This window comes from Culex pipiens, chromosome 1 (genome assembly GCF_016801865.2).
Source record: "Culex pipiens pallens isolate TS chromosome 1, TS_CPP_V2, whole genome shotgun sequence".
Classification (NCBI taxonomy): Eukaryota; Metazoa; Arthropoda; class Insecta; order Diptera; family Culicidae; genus Culex; species Culex pipiens.
In genome coordinates this window covers 68,376,354-68,399,894 of record NC_068937.1, presented here as the reverse complement: position 1 = coordinate 68,399,894, position 23,541 = coordinate 68,376,354, and the positions used below count along the sequence as shown (strand labels likewise).

Sequence of the window (23,541 nt, the reverse complement as noted above, 5' to 3'; positions counted from 1 at the left end):
AATGCTCCAGCCTTCCGTCGGATGAGGAATTAAAACGTCGGCCCCGGCCATAGTTGATGTTAGGCCGTTAAGTCATTCAAGATGTAAGAGTCGTCTCCCCCGTATTAGGACATACAACACACCAAACCAAGCCTGCTCCGGTGGAATCGCTGGCGGCGGTTGGAATCGTCATCCAAAGGTCGTCAGTTCGAACCCTGGGATGGAAGATTCCGTGGAGTACACAGTACGTAGCTGTCCAAACAAACTCGCAAGAGGACACACCTGGGAATCTGCCGCGATGCTTGATTTTTCAACGGAATTCGTGTTTGCTGCCCCAGGTCGACCGTTTAAGCATCCGGAAATCTAAGCCGGGACCGGCGTACAACACTAATGTGCGGTTCGATTCACAACCGATTAGACACCACACTCTCGTTGTTCAAGCAACTTTTCGATGTTTCCAAAAACCCTTCATTTCCCACACTGCATTTTTGCGGCGGATGCGGAGGTTACGTTCCCGGCATCGACACCACCTTCCCCGTATGTTTCCAACGGTTTGGAAGTCGCTGACACCGTTTCTCCGGTATTTTATATTTTTTCTGGAACGACTTCGTGAAACCGTGAACTAGAAATTTGTTTTGTTTTGATTTTAATTTGACATTTCAACTCGCCAAGGTTCTAAAGGTCATGGTAGGATCGCGTTAATATATTGACAAAATGTCGATCTGTTAACAAAGTATTTTAATGCATCGATAATGTATTGACCGTTCTGTCCGACCCCTAGTTTTAGATTCAAAACGATAAAAAAATACTAGCGTTCTTCTACTACCCTTGCAGTGGCCTCCAGCAGCTGTTTCCTAACGAATACGCAGGAAAAGTGGCAAATTGATGCATCTTTAGTGAAACCTGGAACATCCGGCTTCTTGCACTCAAAATGGACATTTCCCGGTTGTCCAGGATAGTGATGAAAAGGGCGATTGAAGGAACCATCCCGAGGAACGGCCTCCAACTCTCCGAGATACGGTGGTTCGGTGCGGTGAAAAAGTGAAATTGAACGGTTTAGGCAGTTATGGAGGCTGTAAAATGGTTGTATTGAAATTATAATAAATTATCCATAATCCACAGAGAAATGTCTTTAAAAATACACAGAGAAAACTCCTAGTGACATGGTCAACTGAATTATGTGATTATGTCCATAATAAGTAGAATCCATGCATATAACTGAGCAACAACACTGTTTATGTAGCTCTGATAAAAATCCTGGGAATCCATACCTCATACAGCCGTGAGGACACGGTCTCAGGATTCATCGAACAACCTCAACATCCAGCCTAGCATCCGGGATCATATCGACAACAACGCGAGTTCAAGCAAATAATTCAACTTCCCCTCTCAATCAGCTGAGTCGGCAAAGTAGTAAACAACCCAAAAATAGAATTGAGTGAAGCGGAGGAGAGAGAGAGGGAAAGGGACAACAACATTTTTGCCTCTCCAATTTTTTGACATTTTGCAGGGGTGGAGCAACAACAGTAGGGGCTCAGCTGTAAAACAGAAATATAAAGTCCAAAACTAGCTGTAAATCTGCTGTAAAAGCGCATTTGGTGCAGATGTCAAAACAATTTAGCTTTTTGCCGCTGCTGTAAATGCGCTGTTAGTGCTGAACAGTGACTTTATTTAGTGCTGGATGGTTACTTGGGTAGGTTATACATGGACTGCTGCCATTCTGTTTATTTAACTGCTTGGTATCAACGAGCACATTCCGGGCGTTGACAAGACTTTTCCGGCGGATACAGAAACCGATGGATACATCTAAGCTGAAAAAGCTTCGTCGAACCTCGATGCTTATAACGATGACTAGCGGGAACCGAAAGATACGAAAAAGAAGATGTGTAACAATTGACAATTAAAGGTTATGTTTCTAATCGATTTCCTTTTTTTTTAATTTTACAGCGACATTGCCACCCTTTTAACACAAAGTCGGCGCACTCAATCGGTGGTAGCTGCTGGCCCGCGAGGTGCTCGCCAAGATATCCAACAAGTGGGAGCTGGAGCCCGATCTATTCTTCTTCAGCAATCCGGATGTGCAGGGGAAGGAGAAGTCTGCCCAGGTGCGAAGGTAAACAAGTGTTTACTAAACAACTACTTTTAACTATCGCCATCCAGGACAGCCGGCGGTTCCAATCAGCAGCAGGCAGTTCACGTCAGGAATGGAGCAGCGCAAGGGTCACCCTCGGGCCAGCAGCAACACCCATCATCCCCGCAGCAGCAGCAAGGTCTTCCGTGACAACCCCCGGATAAGCCGCCCCAAGTCCTGTCCGTCAGTTCGTGTACTGCGGAAAGAGCGCCCATCTCAGATCGGAAACGTTCTGCCGATTGTTCTGGCACGATTTTGTGCAATCAGGAGGAATAGACCAGTGACCTTGGCAAGCTGGCCCGTACGTCCGTTAAAAACTAAGCGTCCGTCATCGCACACATCCCGGATAGCAAGCGTACCCGAATCAAGCTGTCGTCCGGTGCTAAGAAGGTTCTGCCGTCGGCAAACCGCGCCATGGTCGGAATCAAGCCCATCTGAAGGCAGGTCGTGCGTACCAAAAGTACAAGGTGAAGCGTAATTGCTGGCCGAAGGAGTGTGGTGTGGCCATGAACACTGTCGAGCATCCTCACCGTGGAGATAACCATCAACACAATGGTATGGCCTTGACCGTCAAGCGAGGAACGCTCCCAGGTCCCAGGAGAAGGAGAAGAAGTAATCCTGATGATATATCGTTTTATGTACCGATAACCTTTCGAATGCTGCTGGAAATAAATAATAAATCAGTCGCCGCTTCCGAATCAGCAGCAACCGGCCGGAGGTTATTGTGGTGAAGCTGTACCTCCGGGCAGGTTCATCACGCCGACTTCGTCGGTTGTTCAAACGGCGATCAATTAAGGGCCACCTGTTCCAAGCCAGCTAAGTCGTCTAGGCGTTCCGCCATAGTAAGATGGCCCACAATAACCTAGTTCATCTCATAGCATTGTGTTCTTTCAGGTCAATCAGGTTATCCGTCGTATGGTCCACCAAACTCGTTCCTCGCCCTACCCCAGTGTAGATCCTCCACAAGACCCCACAGGTTCTCCCCAGCAAGACAGCTATCAGCAAGGACCACCGAACGCTCCGACATCACAGCTCTCCATTACGATCCACTTAGCCAGTATCCTCCTCAGTCCGCCAGCGGCCCTTCGATGCCGCACGTTTAGCCAGGTTACGAAAGTTTGAATCCTCCCATCACCCCAGCAACAATATCCAGGTTCAAGATATCCTACGCCAAGCCAACCGCACGGTCCTTCGACCACGTCAAGGACCAGTGCACCGACTCCGCCAGCAGACGCTCCCTCAAGTCAAACCACTGGAGTGCAGACCTACACCAACTAATCCAGTCCGGCTCCAGGACAAACCTCCACGTCCAGCAGCAAATGCTCCGTCCTCCAGCGCGACCCACATTCCCTCAATCACGTCGACCCGATATGCCGCAGGTACAGGCGCCCCGGGGCTCCTCCTCCACCATAAGCGTACACTTCCTCCCCGGCCCAGGCCAGTTTAACGACTTCCGCCCCAAGGCAGTTATCCTCCGTCCATTTCCGATTCCACCACCCCAGGGACAGTACCAGCAGGGTGGTTACTCCGGCCAGTACCAGCAGCCAACCGAACAATGTAAAATTAGATGGTCTTCCCGGCAAGGAACATCGGAACAAATATTTCATGACCAGATCAAAGCACTTAAAACGAAAAAACACAGAAATGCTGTTATTAATAAATGATACAATAATAAAGAAAACTCATTGAAATGCTTCTGTTTTTGTTTATTGTTATTTCTAGATTAAATTTTCAAAACAACCTATCCCTCATGGGTTTCCTATGCAGATAGGGCCTTTTGAAAATTTAATTGAGATTTACTCAATCAAATAACCTCCCGGAACCGATTTCCTGCTTTCCCGGCGATTTTCCCGGTACCGAAAGCATCTCAATTTTGAGATCGAGATGCCCATCTCAATTTTGAGATCGAGTTGCTCATCTCAACGTTGAGTGGTTTCACTTTTAGCCGGTTTGCGACGTTCATCTCAAAATTGAGATCGACTGGTTAGCGTGCAGTTGTCAAGCGTATCCAATCAAAGTGGTTTAATATTTTCAAATTCCTGAAAAAAGACAAAAAAAATCTTAAATTAATAAAAAACACTGAGAACATGCAACATAGCCCAGCGAGTGCTACCCTACCGAGTTCGAGCAGAAATCTTTTGTGGACGTGTATGTTTACTTTTTTTCATCACCGGAGCAAATCCGTATCGGCCAACATTAGATGGAAAAAGACACTAACCGTTTCAAATCACCTCCACCCCACTCTAACGTTTGGGGGGCTGCGGGCGAGAATCGGGCATCGCCAGTGCCAGTTAAGACGCCTTTAGTTTAGACTCAATCCTTACAAAAATATTTTTGTTTGCACACGCACACCAACATATCATCTTGCCCGCGCGCATGCACACATTCCCATTTCGTAACGCGACCGGCGGCTGTCAAAAAAAATGCATTTTGCAGGTGTTTTTGTTTGATTTGTTTGTGCGCAAAAAAATTAAAGTTCTCCCCGATCAACCGCGGAAAATCTTTCTCGGCCAACGGCCAACCGACCATAGCCGAGTTCCCGAACGCGTTCCGAAATCCACCTTCCGTATTTCCCCGAACCAGAAGTTGCCAAACACAAAAAGCATCCAGCGGTTACCGCCGCAAAGAAGCAATCCGTCGATCAGGACATTCACACGTTTTATTCTCGGGACCAGGACCAGGCGGAGCAGGAATTGAACACAGAAGGCTGGCAAGAGAAAGCGAAAGGTAGCGGGAAGTTCCACAAATAAGAAAAAGTGACTGGGAAGATCAATTTCGTCCCGGGGGAAGCGGGTTACGCCGGGAATCGGAGACGCCGCTGGATCTGGTGCAGGAAATTGAGGGACGACCAGAGAAGCGCCCAGCGGAGGCGATGGTGAGTTACAGATTTTTCTAATTAAACCTAACCTAACTCATTATTTCACTTATTTCAGCGACCCGTCAACCTCGACCAGCTGCCAACCGTTTCCCACTTCCGACCAGCTTCATCAGTAGTATCGAACTACGACCCTGGCCGATGACCACAAGTCCATCTGTCCTCTCGACCCCCCTGGAGGTGTTGCCGTGCCGAGTTCAAAAAGAAAGCGTCCTGTCGCGAACCTTCTACTTTTCCCGCTCGAAGCATCAGCCGCAATTGTATGTCAGCCAGTTTCACCGGCCAAGCGAATGTCAACGTCCGCAATGATCGCTCCGATATCCGGAGCTAAGGCCGATGACATGTTCCGGGGGAATTCGACAGTCGTACGAGCAGCCTCACGTGAAAGTGAAATGAGGAACAAGCTACAAGTACAAATCGACGATGAGAACCGGTGCAGTCAGTCGCGTAGATTTCGGCGAGTTGCCGGAAGACGAGCAACCCATTGGAAGTTCCACGAGTACGAGGCGACCATGACCATGAAGGCTTACCAAAAGCTGAAGCAGTGAACGAGCGATACCAGCTGCAGCAAATTAACCTAAATTTAACACCATTTAATCAAAATTACCTAAGTTTTAGTAAATTTAACTAATTTACTAAATTTATATTCAATTTTAACTATTTTTTTCCAAATTTAACTTAAATTATCATAACTTTACTGAACTCTGCTAAGTTGAGCAAAATTTAACTAAATTCAACTTAATTTAACTACATTTTGCTAAATTTTACAATATTTAATCAAATTAAAAAAAAATAAGCTTATTTAACTAGCTAAATTTAACCAAAAGTAGGCCAATTTAAAAAAAAATAACTAAATTAACCATTATTTTAACAAAATGCATCCAAATGTAACACAAATTATATTTTATTTAATCATTAATCTACCTTAATTAAACTAAATTCATTTTAATGTTACAGTATTTAACTGAATTTAACTTAATTTAGTTTTAATTTAACGCAATTTAATTTCATTTAACTTAGATAAACTGAATTTTAACTTAACCTAATTACCTAACCTAATTAAACTTAATTTAACTAAATATAACCAAATTTAACTGAACAAAATTGAACAAAATTTTACTAATTTAACAAAATTAAACCAAATTTTACTGAATTAAATTAAAATTTAACGAAATTTCAATTATTTTAACTAAATTTAAAAATAAATACTAAATTTAACTGAAATTAGTCAAATTGAAATAAATGTAACTCAATTTAATTTTTGTTATGAAATTTAACTTAATTAAACCCAGTCAAACTTAATTTAACTAAATTAAATAAAATTAAAATTTAACGTAATCTAACCTTATTTAACTTAATTTAATCTTACCTTGTTCAACTTGAATCAACTTAATTTAACAACTTTATTTAAATTAATCCTAATTTAACTTAATTTAACCGTTTTTTTCAAACTTAGCTAAATTTTACTAAACTCAGCCAATCTTGACTAAATTTAACAATATTAACTAATTAAGCTTGATTTATCTTAATTCAACTAAATTAAACATAATTTATATAAATTTGAATTCATTAAAAAAACCGGTGAAATTTTAGTAAATTTTACTCAATTTAACTTAATATAACTCGATGTATCTTAATTGAACTGATTCTAACTAAACTTAAACTAAATTTAGCCTAATTCAACTGAATAAAATTGAATTTATCTTGATTTTTCTTAATTTTCCCTAATTTAACTTAATGTAAATTAACTTTACTAAATCCTACTTAATTTTACTTAAATTAACTTAGTTCTACTTCATTTCACTTGATTTTTAATTTTACTTCATTTTACTAAATTTTACTTATTTTAACTAAGTTTCCTTAAAAAAATTAAATGAATTTATGTAAATCAAACTTAATTTAAATGAATTTAGCCAAATTTTACAAAATTAAATCAAATTTTACTATTTTTTTCTCAATATTACTTAATTTTACCTAATTTTTATTTTAGTAACTTTGACTGATTTAGCAAAATTCATATATAATTTTAACAATATTTAATCAAATCAACAAAAGTTAAGTAAATTTATCGTAATTTACCTAAATTTAACCAAATGTAACAGAATTTTATCAAATTTAGCCGAATTATAAAAAAATAACTAAATTAAACATTATTTTAACAAAAAGTAGGCAGTCGAAAAAAAAAAATATTTAACCATTAATCTAACTTTATTTAACTGAATTCATTTTAATTTTACAAAATGTAACTGAATTGTATTTTTATTTGACTAAATTTAACTAAATTAAACAGAATTTAACTTAATTTAATTTTTATTCAACTAAATTTAACTTAACATAACTAAACTAATCTAAATTTGGAAAAATTCTTCTAAATTCTACTATCTGTGATTAAGTTTTACAAATTTAACTAAATTTAACTGAATTTTAGTTCATTTTACAAAATATAACTAAATTTTACTGAATTTAATTCAATCAATTTAACTTAATTTAACATACGCTAAATTGAATTAAGTATAATTTTTTTTATTAACAGATTATTTTTTACCTAAATTAATTTTATATGCATTTACGAAATTTAACTGAATTTAACTTGATTAAACATAATTAAACTTTAAACAAATTTAACAAAAGTTAACATAATTTTACTGAATTAAACTTAACTTTGCTTAATTCTTCCTTATTCTACGTAGTTTAACTTAATTTAACTTAATCTAACCTACTTTAACTTAATTTTATATAATTTTATGAAAAGAAACTTAATTTAAACCCAACTCAACTTATCTTAACTTAACTAAACTATTTTTTTTAACTTAACTTAATTTTACTAAACTTTGCCAAACTTGACTAAATTCAACAAAATTTAAAAAAATCAACAGAATTTTTCTTGATTTATCTTGATTTTTCTTAATTTATTTATTTCAATTAAACCTATTTTTACTTAGTTTCACATAATTTAACTAAATTTAATTTAACTCAACTAAACTTCACCAAATTTAGCCAATTTTGACATGTCACTAAATTTTTCTAATGTTATCTAAATTTAAGTGAATTTAACAAAATTTAACCAAATTTAACTTTATTTTACTAAAATGTAATTAAGCTTATAAAATTGAACTGCATTTTGCTATATTTATCTTAATTAAAGTAAATTCAACAAATTTAACTGAAATAAAATCAATTGTACAAAATTTTTATCAATAATTTCGAAACTAAACTAACTCTAATTAAAGTTAACTAAATTTAAATAAATTTGTTAGCTAAATCTTACTACTAAAAAACTAAAATCAAATTACTTAAGCTAACTATATTAAACAAAATTGAAATTAATTAAACTTAATGAAAAACTGAACTAAATTAAAACATATAACTAAATTTGAATCAATTTAATTTTACAAAATTTTACCTTTTTTCTAATTTTATATAAATTTAACTATTTGTTACTAATTTTTTATAAATTTTACTGTATTTTACTAAATTTCAATGAATTCTACATAAATAAAATCAAATGGACAAAATTTTAAATAATTTTACTTCAATAAAGATAAATTTAGCCTAATTTATCTATATTCATCTTAATTTTACTTAATTTTACTAAATTTAGCTAAATTCTACTAAAATGTACTCAATTTGACTTAATTTCGCTAAATTTAACTTAATTTCACTAAATTCAACTTAATTTCACTACATATAACTTAATACAACTTAATTTTACTTAATATAACTAAATTAAACTGAATGTAACTTAATTTAACTAAATTTAACTAAATTCATCTATATTTCGCTAAATTTTACCATTTTCAATTAAATTTAAATTAAATTTAATTTAAATTAAATTTAACTAAATTTAGTAGAATTCAGCTTGTTCATTTTCCTAAATTTAACTAAATTTCACCTAGTTAAACTAACTTTAACTAAATTGAAACTAGTTTAAATTAATTTTGTTAAATATTTACTTATTTTTACTTAATTAAACTAAATTTGCTTGTTTTACCCTACTAGCCTTTTTTTTAAATATATTTAAATTTAACAACTTTTTTATTTATATTTTTATTTAATTCAATTTAGCTAAATTTAAGTAAATTTTACTAAATTAAACTTATTTCAACTTAATATAAGTTAATTAAACTTAATTGAACGTAATTCAACTTAGTTTACCTAAATTTAACTAAATATTTAACTCTATTTAACTTTATTAAAATTTATTCAACTTTATTGAACTAAATTTAACAATATTTAACCTAATTTAGCCAAATTTTACTTAATTTATCTAAATTTTACTAAATTTATCTAAGTTTAACTGAATTTAACTTATTTTAACTGATCCTAGCAAACTCAATGTAATTTAATTTACCAAAATTCAACTAAATTGAACTTTTGAACTAAATTTTACTAAATTTTACTAAATGTTATAAATTTTACTAAATGTTACTAAATTTTACTTAATTTTACTAAATTTTACTAAATTTCACTAAATTTTATTAAATTTAACTATGTTTTACTAAATGTTACTAAATTTTACTAAATTTTGCTAAATTTTACTAAATATTATTAAATTTTACTGAATTTTACTAAATTTAACTAAAATTAACTAAATTTTACTAAATTTAACTTTGTTTAGTTATATTTAACTAAATTTTACAAAATTTAACTTTATCTAACTATATTTTGACAGATTCAACAAATTTATTTATATTTGTCTTAGTTTAACTAAATAAATTAGTTTTACTTAAATTAGTTTACTATAACTGAAGTTATCTAAAATTAACTAAATTTAACCAAAATTCACAAATTTTAGCTAAAATTAACTGAATTTAACTAAATTTAACAGAATTTAATTAAATTTAACTGAATTAAACTTCATTTAACTTTATTTAGCTCTATTTTTTCAAATTTTACTCAATTTAACTTATTTTAACTAAATTTTTCATAAATTTACTAAATTCATCTGAATTTATTTAACTTTATTTAGCTCTATTTAACTTAATTAAACTTGATTTAACTTTATTTGACTTTATTTAACTTGAGTTAGCATAATTCATATAAATTCAACTAAATTTATCAAAATTTAACTAAATTCAAGTAAGTTTAACTAAATTTAATCTAATTTAACTAGATTTTACTTAATTCACATCAATTTAACTCAATTCAACTTAATTAAACTAAATTTAACTGAAATATACTAAATTCAACTGTATTTAACTACATTAAACTAAACTTGACATTTAACTCAATTAATCTATATTCACCTTAATTTAACAAAATTTACCTAACTTCAACTAAATTTTATTAATTATTACTAATTTAAAGTTATTCAAACTATTTTGGTTAGTTTAGTAAAATAATTTCATCAAATTCAGTTATTTAAACCAATAGGACCAGTTTAAATTTATTCAAACATATTAATTCAACTTTTATTTATATAAGCTAGTTTTAAATAGGTTTAGTGGCTTTTATTGTAATTTTAAGAACTCTTTGAATAAACATTTTAATCTGTTTTGTTTTTTTGTCACCCTTTTTGTATTGATCACCCTAACCGCTCTAAACTGAATCCGGAAATACTAAAGAAGAAGAAGCACTCCCAAAATGCGCCCCGTTCCGCCACCGTTTTTTTGCCCGTTATCGTGGTCAGAATGTGCCCAGAAGCGTGCCACAGACGGGCGTAACAGCTCGGCCAAAATGCGTAACGCCCGCCTAAATGTTGCATTCTGGCACGAAAAAGGCCACAACGAGGGGAAAAAGCGTGCTGAAAATCGGGCCCGCTTTCAGGCAAAACGTCCCCGCTTTTTGGCCGTTTTCCGCCCATTTTTCTATGTGGGACGGACAGCAAGTGCTAGGGGAAATCTACCCATTTTAATCCTAATAAGCGGTCGTGTTTGAATGATGCTGGATAATCTAGAGTCTCCCTTGAATTTTACTAAACCAAGTACCAAGTACCAAGTACACCAACGAGTAGAGCAAGTTTTTGTGAACATTTCTGTTTATTTTCACTTTCACTAAAAGTTATTCTATTTCTTTACCAAGCATTTAACAAAAAAAATTCCCAAGGGTATTCTAATCGAGGCGAATGCATTGGGCCACGCCCATTTTTCTAATATCGGCTTAGTTCTTTTTTCTTCCAACACTCTGTTGAGTGTTGCCATTTGCGCTGACAGTTCAAACGAACACTCACGAAAAGTGGCATTTATAGGGAAAGTTTCCTGGCATCGCTGGCTGTGCTGCTGGTGGTGTTGACGGCCAGCCTTTGTTCTTTTTTGCCTTCGTCTCTCGCTCGGTTTTCTTCAGCCTTCGTTTGGAATGCAAAGTGAAAATTGAAACGTCAAACGACTTGGCGCGTTTGTTTTTTTGATGGCGCTTGCTAATTTATTACATTTTTCGAGATTATTCTTCAAGTGAGTGACTAAGTAACGGTCAAAAGAACATGTTGCCGGTAGTTGGAAGCAATTTCATATCTTAAGCGCCGTGAAAAAGTAAGCGAAAGTGAAAAGTTAATTTTGGCGATATTCATTAAGCGTTTGAGGGATTCTCGTGTGTGTCACTGTGTGTGCCAACAAAATGATGAGAAGTGGTCTCGCAAAATACAAATTATGATCAAAAGTGCATTAAATGTGATCTTTTTGGCCAGTAAGTGGCATACATTTGCGTGCTTACTCGAGGCGGTGCTGTTGCTGGTAAGTTTATAGCCCAAATAGTATTTTTGGAGCTTTAATCGAGCATCAAACTCTCCATATGACGAAGATAGGTGTTTGATTGGAAAGGGTAGATTTCCCCTACTCCCAGTCCAAGTTTAACACAAGGTACGCAGCGCCAGGTCGGCTCCAGGTGAACAATACGGTTGCGATTCCGGAAGCACTTCAAAGATGATGGAAGCCACAGCATCGGCGGCTGGTGGCTGCTTCGAATGTTAGTATTTGATTTGGTAAGTATCAGCAAAAACCACTGGTCTACAGACGGCCTTTCATCCGGGCATCGTTTGCCGCTCCGAAGTGGCCCAGCTTAGCAGCAGTCCATCTTCCAGAACGTCTTGATAGAGCGTACACCATTCCGGTGAGACCAGCTGTAATGTAAACAACAATTTCTTTTGCCTAATTTGATTAAACTGAACAATTCAAAGTACATTGTTCTTTCACATCAGAATCAAATTAATGTTTGTTTACATTACCTGAGTTCTTATTCAACAATTCAACTCATTTGCAAACACTTTTAGCAAACATCAAAACAACTCCCCTTCCATTTCACTACGCATCACAAATTGAACTGATTTGTTTTTGTCATTCACTTGAGTTGTCATTCGCAAAAACAAATTTCAATGCTTTTGGCTTTACGTTTACAAAAATTTACATCAAAAGTACATTTACATGCTTTTCATATTTTCAATTTATGATTTCTCTGAAACAAAATTTTCATTTAAATGAGATTCATGCATTAGGTTGAATCTCAATTTACATGCAGGTTCTTTAAATGCAATCTACCATTTTACATTGAATTTCGAATTTACATTGAGCACGTTTACGTTTAAAACATGGTTTCAGTGTCGGGTAAATTTACACTTTTTTTTCTGTGTAGGTGCGGCCAATTATGCTTCTCACCGCCGAATGTTGGACCGTTATCTCGAGCAGGATCACATTTTCGTCGTTGGTCATTAGGATTCCGACCATCTGAAAAAAATACAAATTTAATTAACCTCATTCAACGACGCAAAAGTATCGAAAATAGGACCAAGACTCGTGACGGTCACGACTCACCTGGCCGGCATTGATGTTTGTTTCGTTTTCCAGCTGCACTTTTAGCGATCTGAACTGAATGTTACCAATTTGCCCGGTGAACCGTTCGCTTTTTCCATAGTTGAAGTTGACGTTTTGTTCTGAAAAATATCAAATAAACACAAAGTATCATTTCACAGACGAAAAAAGAGAAAAAATACTTATCTGAATGATTTTTTTTTATTCCCGCTACAGTTTCTCCTGTAGTATACGGCAGAAAGGGAATCGATCACCGCTCTTTGGGAAACTGTTCCGGCGCAAGACCAGGTTCTCTGTCCAGTTTAAACTTTCAGTGCGATCTGCACCTGCAGCTCACTATGGTACATTGGGTGGCCAAGTTTAAAAAAAGTGACCTTCTCCAAATATTTTTTGGTATTTTTTTCTCGAAAGTAAACATTCTAACTAAGAAAAATCCAAATTTTCAAAGCTCTAAGTTTGTTCATTACGGAGATACGCAAGCTGAAAGTCAAAAAATGGAGTAAAAAACTAGCGTTTTTCGTAAAAAAGGCTGATTGTTTAATTTTAACATAGCTCAGCCATTTTAAATGTTTTATCAGGACAAATATACATCGTTGGAAAGGTAATGAGATAAGCTTTGAAACTATTAATTAGGCCGTCCCAAAAAATGAAAAGTTGTCAAATCTTTGTGGCTCACCCCTAGAATGATAGATTAGGATGTCAGGATCAATGTTTTCATACAACAAAAAATTCCCAAAAATGGTTTACAACTCGCGCGCGGAGCTTGAATGAAAAAAGTGCTTTTTCGAGTATTTTTCAGAAATGCGCGTACAAATCATACTAAAATCATTCAAATTTGGTCGCCGTGGGCTTCAAGTTATAGTTTAATCACAGACAAACAGACGTGACTCTCCATACAAATTATTTTTGAAATCCATCGTCCTTCATCAAACCACCAAATCACGGCGACGCCAGCACTACCTGGTGAGCTGATGCCGAAGCGCAGCTCAAACATACCAATACAAATCCATTACTGTCATGTGTCATGTCAGTGTATGCGTGAGACAATCAAGCCTTAACGATTGTAAACATCAACAGCTGATCGAAATATTTTTGTTGTTACTGATCGTCAGTACTCGATGCAAAATATGCAAATCAACGTCGGCGGCCGAAGATGACGGTGGATTAGTTCCGTTTCTAATGGCAGAACCCCATGAGACAAATCATGCGCAGCACCAGCAACGATGCACTACAACCGCAACGACAGAGACCAAACCACTGGTCCTCCCCGTTGCTTCCAAGTTCGATCGAAGAATCCTCCTCCACCGAAACCTCGAACCATTACACCTGACACCATCATCAACAATCTACTTCTAGTCACGAAAATAACAGTAGTGGCCGCTGAAATAGAAAAATCCAATTCAAATCTACCTGAATTGACCACCTCCCCCCACACCCGGGGGACGTGTGGAAACATCTGCGGGGAACGTGTCCACAGCGCAGTTAAGTTGAATGAGACAAAAAAGTTGCAAAGATTCCAAAAAATGCTGCCGCAAAATAGATCGACGCAACATCGCCAAGAGTACGACCAGCAGTAGCAATCTGAGCATCAGTTCACGAAGGATAAGCAGGTCGCTCCGAAGGAGATGACTATACCACATGGTCCGACTTCCTCCGCAGTAGCGGGCGCCTAAGCAGCAGCCTCGATATCGACAGGCAGTTGAGTAGGCGTTAATAGTGGGGCAAAAGGTATGTCCTCGCTAGTCTGCCGCTCATCTGACCCTGGCCGAGACTGCCCCAATCTTCTTCCGCAATGCATGGATTGTGAATCACCGTTAGAATTCCCGAATTCCATCATATTTGTATTTGTTTTCATTTGCTGTTTCACACGTGCTCACGCTCAACTTAGAAAAACAAAAACACACACACTAAGAAAAGGCGGGCGAACTGTCATGATTGCAGCGCCATCAGCGCCGGGTGAGTGGATGCCGAAACAAAATTGAATTTCAAATGGCCGTTTTTGGAGGACGATGGTTCGGCACTCGAGTGTCCCGTCTGTTTGTCTGTGGTTTAATCTGCCCATATTTGAAAATTCGGCTATTATGCCAAATCAAGTATTCCGAGAAAAACGCGTTTTAGTATTTGTCACAAAATCTCCGTCAAGGCAATTTCCCATAAGAGTGGCATATTAGCCGTTTGGTTTTTCGCATCGGCAGCCAAGTCTAAACACTATTTCAGTGAAATTCAAGTTCCAGGAGATGCGTTGGAACATCCTCTACCGCCTGGTGCTAATATCTCGTTTTTGCCAAAAGTGGATATTAGCCGTTTTTTCAATGGTGGGCAGTAATGTCCCCTGAACAAATGCCTGTACAGACATGGTCCATAAAAGCTTGTGTTTGAGCATGGCAGGGCGTTTTAGGGAGAAAAAATTGTATTTTTTAGCTAAAAAATTTCAAAAATCACTCCCCAAAACGAGCCAAAAAAATGTGCAGCCAAAACTAACGCATTCAGCTTATAGGAAATTTTACGAGGATCATTTTGCTATTTTTAACATTCAATTTATGTCCACACAGAAAAAAATATGTGAATTTACTCGACACGGAAAAAATGAATCACATGTGAACTCAGTTCATGTAAACTTGAGATTCAACGTAAACGGTTGAATCACACGTAAAATCATGTTTTTACGTATAATTTGTTGCAAATTTACATCAAATTGCATTTAAATTTAAAGGTTTAATGACGTGCAAAAGTGTTACATCATAAATGATGTAACATTCGGAAATATTTTTTTGTGTGCATGCAAAGCTGAGATATTTGCATTTTAGTGAACAAAAAGTGACGAATTTTCAAAATTCTTAGTATATAAGCGTTTTTAACACAAAACATGGGCTACTATGATTACAAACGAGAAGGCATATATTTTGAATATTTTTATTTTGCTCGCTCAAAAACGATATTTGTTCATAAAATTACATGAAAAAACATGAGATTTTCTTACAATGTGACGTAAACGACAAATAATCATAAATCAAAATTAATTTCATTAAAGTACATATCTCCAAGCTGTGAAAGTTGATTTTTTTGTACATTCGAATTAAACAAATTCATTTATAAAAAAAAACTTTTTTTTCAAAAATAGTTGCCCATAAAAGCTTTTTTTGTTCATATCGAGAAGATTACAGAGTAGTACTAATAAATATGTCGTTTACGTCACATTGTGAGAAAATCTCATGTTTTTTCATGAAATTTTATGAACAAATATCGTTTTTGAGCAAGCATAATAAAAATCTTCAAAATATATGCCTTCTCGTTTGTAATCATAGTAGCCCATTTTTTGTGTTAAAAACGCTTATATACTAAGAATTTTGAAAATTCGTCACTTTTTGTTCACTAAAATGCAAATATCTCGGCTTTGCGTGGACACAAATTAAATGTTAAAAATAGCAAAATGATCCTCGTAAAATTTCCTATAAGCTGAATGCGTTAGTTTTGGCTGCAAAATTTTTTGGCTCGTTTTGGGGAGTGATTTTTGAAATTTTTTAGCTAAAAAATACAATTTTTTCTCCCTAAAACGCCCTGCCATGCTCAAACACAAGCTTTTATGGACCATGTCTGTACAGGCATTTGTTCAGGGGACATTAAACTATAACTTGAAGCCCACGGCGACCAAATTTGAATGATTTTAGTATGATTTGTACGCGCATTTCTGAAAAATACTCGAAAAAAGCACTTTTTTCATTCAGGCTCCGCGCGCGAGTTGTAAACCATTTTTGGGAATTTTTTGTTGTATGAAAACATTGTTCCTGACATCCTAATCTATCATTCTAGGGGTGAGCACCAAAGATTTGACAACTTTTCATTTTTTTGGGACGCCCTACTATTAATAGATAAAATGTTGTTTCCAAACCAAAAACTGAAGTTTTCATCGAATAACTGGAGCATTGTTTTGACAAATCATATTTTTTTGTGTTTGTTAATCGAGTACTTTTTTGCTAACCGATGCTAAACATGAAACTAAGATCACTTGAAAGATTGGATTATAATCTAACATTGCTGAAATTTCCAGCCTGCGATTTTTTGCGTTTTCGGAGATATTCCATTTTGAACATTTACGTTTTATCAAAATTTGCTGCAATCTACATATGCGCCCGTTTATTTCACTTGCTTTGCTACCTACTTCGTGGGCATCGTCGCTTCAAAAATCAATACCTGGTTTCAAGAAGTTCGAAATGACTTTATTGGAATTTTCTGTTGCCTACATTTAAAATTGAGTACCTTAGTCAAAATAAGGTATTCGTACCGAAGTTTCTCAAGCGAAACTGGAGAATCTCAGTTTGATACCGGAAAAAGTATTCAGCAAAATGTTGACTTAGCATGATGAATTTCTGCGATCAATCCATGAAACTGATCCACATTTAAGTTGGTTAGTACAAAACATCATAAAAAGTACCTTTAACATATCCTGAAGCTGTCACAAACTCTATAATCAAATGAATTTTAAGAATATGGTTTGTATTTTATCGTTTTACTTAATAATTAATATTTTGAATAAAATTAATTTTTCTGTTATTTGATTTAACAATTAAAATTTTCACAATTTATGCCCGTAAGGGTGGGGGGGGGGGGGGGTCTCAAGTTATATGGCATGGACTCACAAAAAGAAACACACAGCAGTAAATAATAAATATTTGACTTAAAATGAATTTATTACGCTTAATTAAATTTTGGGGAGGAGGAGAGGGGGGGGGGTGAAAGAAAGAGGTGGAGGGGGGGGGGAGAAAGAGGAGGGAGGGGTTGTGTCCTTTAAGTGGGGATGTATTAGCTTATCCATAATTTAATAATATAAACTTGCAATACAATATATACGCAATTCTGTTGCACTTGCAAATGTATGAAAAGACTATTTATTATAAACAATCAACTATTGAAAAACATGAAAAGTCATAAAAATCGACGTATATCATTTCAATACCATACAATTACCCAAATAATTTGGCCGCCTGTTTGTATGGAGATGCCCCATAGTGCAGCTGCGGTGATAGGCGCTGCGTTCTGCGTCGCACTGACAGCTCCTGTGTGCTGAGAAAAAGCATTTCAAAATGTTGAAGAGCAGTCGGCAGTTTACCTTACCTTCGCCACAACCGCAGCTGCAGGTGCAGATCGCGCAGAAAGTTCTGGGACTCGAGCTGGAACTGGTCCGAGGGTGTGCTTGGAGCGCGCAGCAGTTTCGCGGTAAAAATGTCCAGCCTGCTGCGGGTTAAAGCTAGCTTTGTTTTGACGGGCCAGTATTGACAGATGTTGGATGCGTCGACGACGTCGACGAGGGGTTGCACAATGCTGCTCATTTGTTGAGATTTGAGTGTTTATCGTTGCATAAACAAAGGAGTATTCACAAAACCCCATTTTAAAACGACCGCTCCAGACTGGTGGCAAGCTTGTCAAAAAGTGAACCTCGCTTTTGACAGTCCATATAGGGTGAACGCTCCATAAACTGGTTGCACAAAATAGGGTATACAGGCCATTTATGAGTAAATTCGAAAATAAGTTTATTTAATATTTAAATTTGTAATTTGAAATTGTTATTTATTGTCTAGTTAATTTTTTTGTTAAGATCGAGCCATGCGGCAACGCTTCCGCCTCATAAATGGGAGTTCAGAACCCGGTGCGGACCAACATAGCAGGTTATCGTTTCCCTTCTAAATTCGATTTCTAAGTAAAGGAAAAGTAGTTTATCGTCACAAGCTGGACATTATCTTCTTGGAATATTTACATTTAACACTAAAATATGTGTATAAGCTAACATTAAAAAATGTGAACGATTGACTTCGTCCTCAAAAGGCTGGATAATATTTTATTTTTTCTAGTTATTTATTTTTTGACAAAAAATATTCAAACCTATTCATCAAAAACAAAATTTAAAATAATTTTTCACAAAAAAAACTTTTTTTTCAATTGCACATTTGCTGGCTCTTTTACCCTATATTTAGCGTCAGAGGGGTAAAGCGACCAAATAGCGGGGTCCACGGTCCAACCAATGTGAGTATCGCGGCCCATACATACAATTTGACAATCTTGCCATCAGGCTGGACCGCTCTCTAACAACTTCACATTCGATCTGTTTTGTTTTGATTTGCTGTCATTCGTAAAAAAAAGTGTTTCGAAATTACATTAGACGATTTTTACATCTTTTTCAACTTTTACATGTTCAGATTCATCATTTGTTGACAAAATCATTTCCATTTACATGACATTTATTGTTTACATTCGATTAGATTTTACATGATTGCTAAATACATCAAATTTAGCGATTTACATTGGATTTCAAATTTACATTTGCAGTGATTACATGGAAAACACACTTTACATGACATGGAAATCTACATATTTTTTTCTGTGTACACGACCTCCTCCCGGAGCTCCTCACCGGAGATTGACGCTACCTCGTAACCCACAAGACCTTCCCCGACCCGGACAAGTTGCTACTTCTGAGTTCTGGCGATGGCAGAGGGGTTTGGAAAGCGTACATGGCGGTTTGAGCGGTTGCTGTTCGGCGGGTTCAAGTTTTGCTTGTTAAAAATATATTATTTAGAATGTAAATTAAAGAAAAAACACGTGCGTTAAAATAAAAAACAACCTTTGTTAGCAGAATCTTATTAAATATTGTAAATAATTAATATTGAAAGAAAATTAAAATATAAAAATGCAGGCCAAGGGCGAATGATACTGTTAATACCTCTTCAGTTGACGCTTAGGCGAGGAACATCCTGGAAGGAGCGTCACTGACTACGTCCGTAGTCCTGTTAGATCATTCTTGATCAGGACAGTATAGCTCTGGTTCCTTGCAAGTGTCCTATTTTCTTACCTCCACGTTGGCTTGGTTTTCATGATGACCTAGCTGGTGGCCTGTGGAAACGGATCGTAAACCTTTGACCAGCGAGGGTCAGAGTCGAGACGGCTAGAAGAAAGGGGCGCGTCAATGTGGGAAAGGGAAGTAATTTGTGATTGTAGACGGTATTGTTTTGATTCGCAGTATGTTGAGTCAACTGCTGTGGATGTACCTGAGCATCGCAGAACGGGGTTTCTCCTCTTTCCATTTCAGCTAACAGCTATTTTCTGTTTATTTTGTTTCACTGATTTTCTAAAACGGCTTCTGTTTACTATCCTCCATTTGATTTCGATTTTACTTATTTGATTCTCTTATTTCTCAACGCTTTCCCTTAATTTGGCAGCGACGTCAATTTTGTTTATCATGTGCCTTTTCTTTATTTATCTATTTGAATAATTTCTCATCTTCCCTGTAAATTGCCCTCAATACAATCTAAGCTTGTTTGTTACCTCTATTTATTAACCTTCCCCTGGTATTAAAAAAAAATCACACATAAGGTACTGGGGTCCTTTTCGACCCCAAACTTTAAAAAATCGTCAAAAATCCAGTTTTTGACCGATTCCGGTTCTTTTGGTCACAAATGAAAGCTTAGAACGTCCCCTTTTCGAAACCGACCCGGAATACCGGATTTGGTCACTGTGGCCACCGGGAATCGGCTACAACCGAAAATAGGCCTTTTTGAGACCCCAACTTTGACGACCTGTATCTCCGGCAAATTTAAACCAATCAGGATGCTCCGGGTTGCATTCGATAGGTATATACCTGTACTTTGACCACAAATATTAATACCAGGGCCAGGTAACCTACCGGTTCTGGAAATCCGGAACATCCGAAAAGTTCATATTTTACTGTTTTTCACGTATATGTGATACCAATACTCTCTTGATAGTTGAAATTGATCCATAAAACTTACTAAAAACACAATACACGATTGCCAGAACCACTCTGGAATGTTAGTGGCCACTTCCGGGTAACCTGGAACCGGTTCCCGGGTACCCGATGAGCGGTCAATTTGATTTTTTTGTTGAAAACCCATCATGTCACATATCAAACTTCATGAAATTGAAAGATATGTCCATCTTTGGTAATGCCGTTAATCGCTGAGCCATCCTGGCCAATCTGGAACCGGTTACCGGTGGGCCCTTGGGGACACTCCCGGAATATGAGAGAAACCCTATCATCCGACATATCAAACTTCACGAAATCGAAAGATATGTCAATCTACGGTCATGCCAATGTTCGCTGACCCATTGTGGCCAATTTGGAACCGGCTACCGGTAGCCCCTTTGGGGACACTCCCGGAATATGAGAGAAACCTTATCATCCGACATATCAAACTTCATGAAACTGAAAGATATGTCAATTTACGGTCATGACAATGTTCGCTGACCCTTCCTGGCCAATTTGGAACCGGTTACTGATGGCCCCTTGAGACCACTCCCGTAATATGAGAGAAACCCTATCATCCGACATATCAAACTTCATGAAATTGAAAGATATGTGAATCTACGGTCATGCCAATGTTCGCTGACCCATTGTGGCCAATTTGGAATCGGCTACCGGTAGCCCCTTTGGGGACACTCCCGGAATATGAGAGAAATCCTATCATCCTACATATCAAACTTCATGAAATTAAAATTTATGTCAATCTACAGTCATGAAAATGTTTGCTGACCCATCCTGGCCAATTTGAAACCGGTTACCGGTGGCCCCTTGGGGACACTTCCAAAATATGAGAGAAACCTTATCATCCGACATATCAAACTTCATGAAATTGAAAGATATGTCAACCAACGGTCAGCGAACAACATCATGTCCGTAGATTGACGTAGTTTTCAATTTCATGAAGTTTGATATGTCGGGTGGTAGGGATACATTCATATTCCGGGAATGTCCCCAAGGAGCCACCGGTAACCGGTTCCAGATTGGCCAGGATAAGTTAGCGAACATTGGCATGACCGTAGATTGACATATCTTTCAATTTCATGAAGTTTGATATGTCGGATGATAGGGTTTCTCTCATATTACGGGAGTGGTCTCAAGGGGCCATCAGTAACCGGTTCCAAATTGGCCAGGAAGGGTCAGCGAACATTGTCATGACCGTAAATTGACATATCTTTCAGTTTCATGAAGTTTGATATGTCGGATGATAAGGTTTCTCTCATATTCCGGGAGTGTCCCCAAAGGGGCTACCGGTAGCCGGTTCCAAATTGGCCACAATGGGTCAGCGAACATTGGCATGACCGTAGATTGACATATCTTTCGATTTCGTGAAGTTTGATATGTCGGATGATAGGGTTTCTCTCATATTCCGGAATTGTCCCCAAGGGGCCACCGGTAACCGGTTCCAAATTGGCCACAATGGGTCAGCGAACATTGGCATGACCGTAGATTGACATATCTTTCAATTTCATGAAGTTTGATATGTCGGATGATAGGGTTTCTCTCATATTCCGGAAGTGGTCCCAAGGGGCCATCAGTAACCGGTTCCAAATTGGCCAGGATGGGTCAGCGAACATTGGCATGACCGTAAATTGACATATCTTTCAATTTCATGAAGTTTGATATGTCGGATGATAGGGTTTCTCTCATATTCCGGGAGTGTCCCCAAGGGACCACCGGTAACCGGTCCCAAATTGGCCAGGATGGGTCAGCGAACATTGGCATGACCGTAGATTGACATATCTTTCAATTTCATGAAGTTTGATATGTCGGATGATAGGGTTTCTCTCATATTCCGGGAGTGTCCCCAAGGGCCCACCTGTAACCGGTTCCAGATTGGTCAGGATGGCTCAGCAATTAACGGCATTACCAAAGATGGACATATCTTTCAATTTCATGAAGTTTGATATGCGACATGATGGGTTTTCAACAAAAGAATCAAATTGGCCGTTCATCGGGTACCCGGGAACCGGTTCCAGGTTACCCGGAAGTGGCCACTAACACTCCAGAGTGGTTCTGGCAATCGTGTATTGTGTTTTTAGTAAGTTTTATGGATCAATTTCAACTATCAAGAGAGTATTGGTATCACATATACGTGAAAAACAGTAAAATATGAACTTTTCGGATGGTCCGGATTTCCAGAACCGGTAGGTCACCTGGCCCTGGTATTAATATTTGTGGTCAAAGTACAGGTATATACCTGTCGAATGCAACCCGGAGCATCCTGATTGGTTTAAATTTGCCGGAGATACAGGTCGTCAAAGTTGGGGTCTCAAAAAGGCCTTTTTTCGGTTGTAGCCGATTCCCGGTGGCCACAGTGACCAAATCCGGTATTCCGGGTCGGTTTCGAAAAGGGGACGTTTTAAGCTTTCATGTGTGACCAAAAGAACCGGAATCGGTCAAAAACTGGATTATTGACGATTTTTTGAAGTTTGGGGTCGAAAAGGACCCCAATACCTTTAAAGTAACTTTTGTTATGGACGCTCCCCTAGGGGTCGTCCGAGGTTTATTTGTTTTGTGAAATGTGTATTTATACTATAAATTTAATGTCAGAAAATGTGAAGGCTCTAGCATGTATATAACAAAAGTTATGGCAAATTTAATTTTCAAAAAGGCCGAAAAGGACCCCAATACCGTAGGAAGGTTAACTATTGTTAATTTCTTTATCTACTTCATAAATTACTATCTTTCTTTTATTATTGATTCTTTACATAGTATATTTCCTTCACTGTCTATTGTTTTGAAACTTCACCTTTTTCTTAAGCAAGTGAGGTTCGAGCCCTTACTCAATTTATGGAATGATTAAAGGATTAACACAAATATTACTATTGTACTTTTGAAAAACTTTTCTAAAATGCTTAGGACCAAAAATGTAACAAAACACCGCGACAAAAGAAATAGCAACAGATAAACACGACTCAACACTAGGAAAGATTTCAGGAGAAAACAATACACAGTATAATAACAATTAGTTTTTGAATTCAAACTAAAATATAACAGTTTTTGC

General features: G+C 36.8%; 1 protein-coding gene and 1 pseudogene across 1 annotated transcript; one reads left to right on the top strand and one right to left on the bottom strand.

Moving 5' to 3' along the window:
• The first annotated feature begins 199 nt into the window (after nt 1-199).
• LOC120431096 (60S ribosomal protein L8-like) lies at nt 200-20,054 on the top strand (annotated as a pseudogene).
• LOC120431105 (uncharacterized) lies at nt 17,491-19,031 on the bottom strand. Its single transcript, XM_039596259.2, has 2 exons — nt 17,837-19,031; nt 17,491-17,785 (listed from the first exon to the last, which is right to left on the bottom strand). The coding sequence occupies exons 1-2, from the start codon at nt 18,049-18,051 to the stop codon at nt 17,686-17,688; spliced, it is 315 nt and encodes a 104-aa protein (XP_039452193.1). The 5' UTR covers nt 18,052-19,031; the 3' UTR covers nt 17,491-17,685.
• Nucleotides 20,055-23,541: the final 3,487 nt, after the last annotated feature.

Coding starts and splice junctions, on each gene's coding strand:
- LOC120431105 (XM_039596259.2), bottom strand. CDS start 18,051: ATGAGCAGCATTGTGCAACCCCTCGTCGACGTCGTCGACGCATCCAAC. Junction 17,786..17,836: donor CAGCTGCGGTTGTGGCGAAG/GTAAGGTAAACT, acceptor GCTTTTTCTCAG/CACACAGGAGCTGTCAGTGC.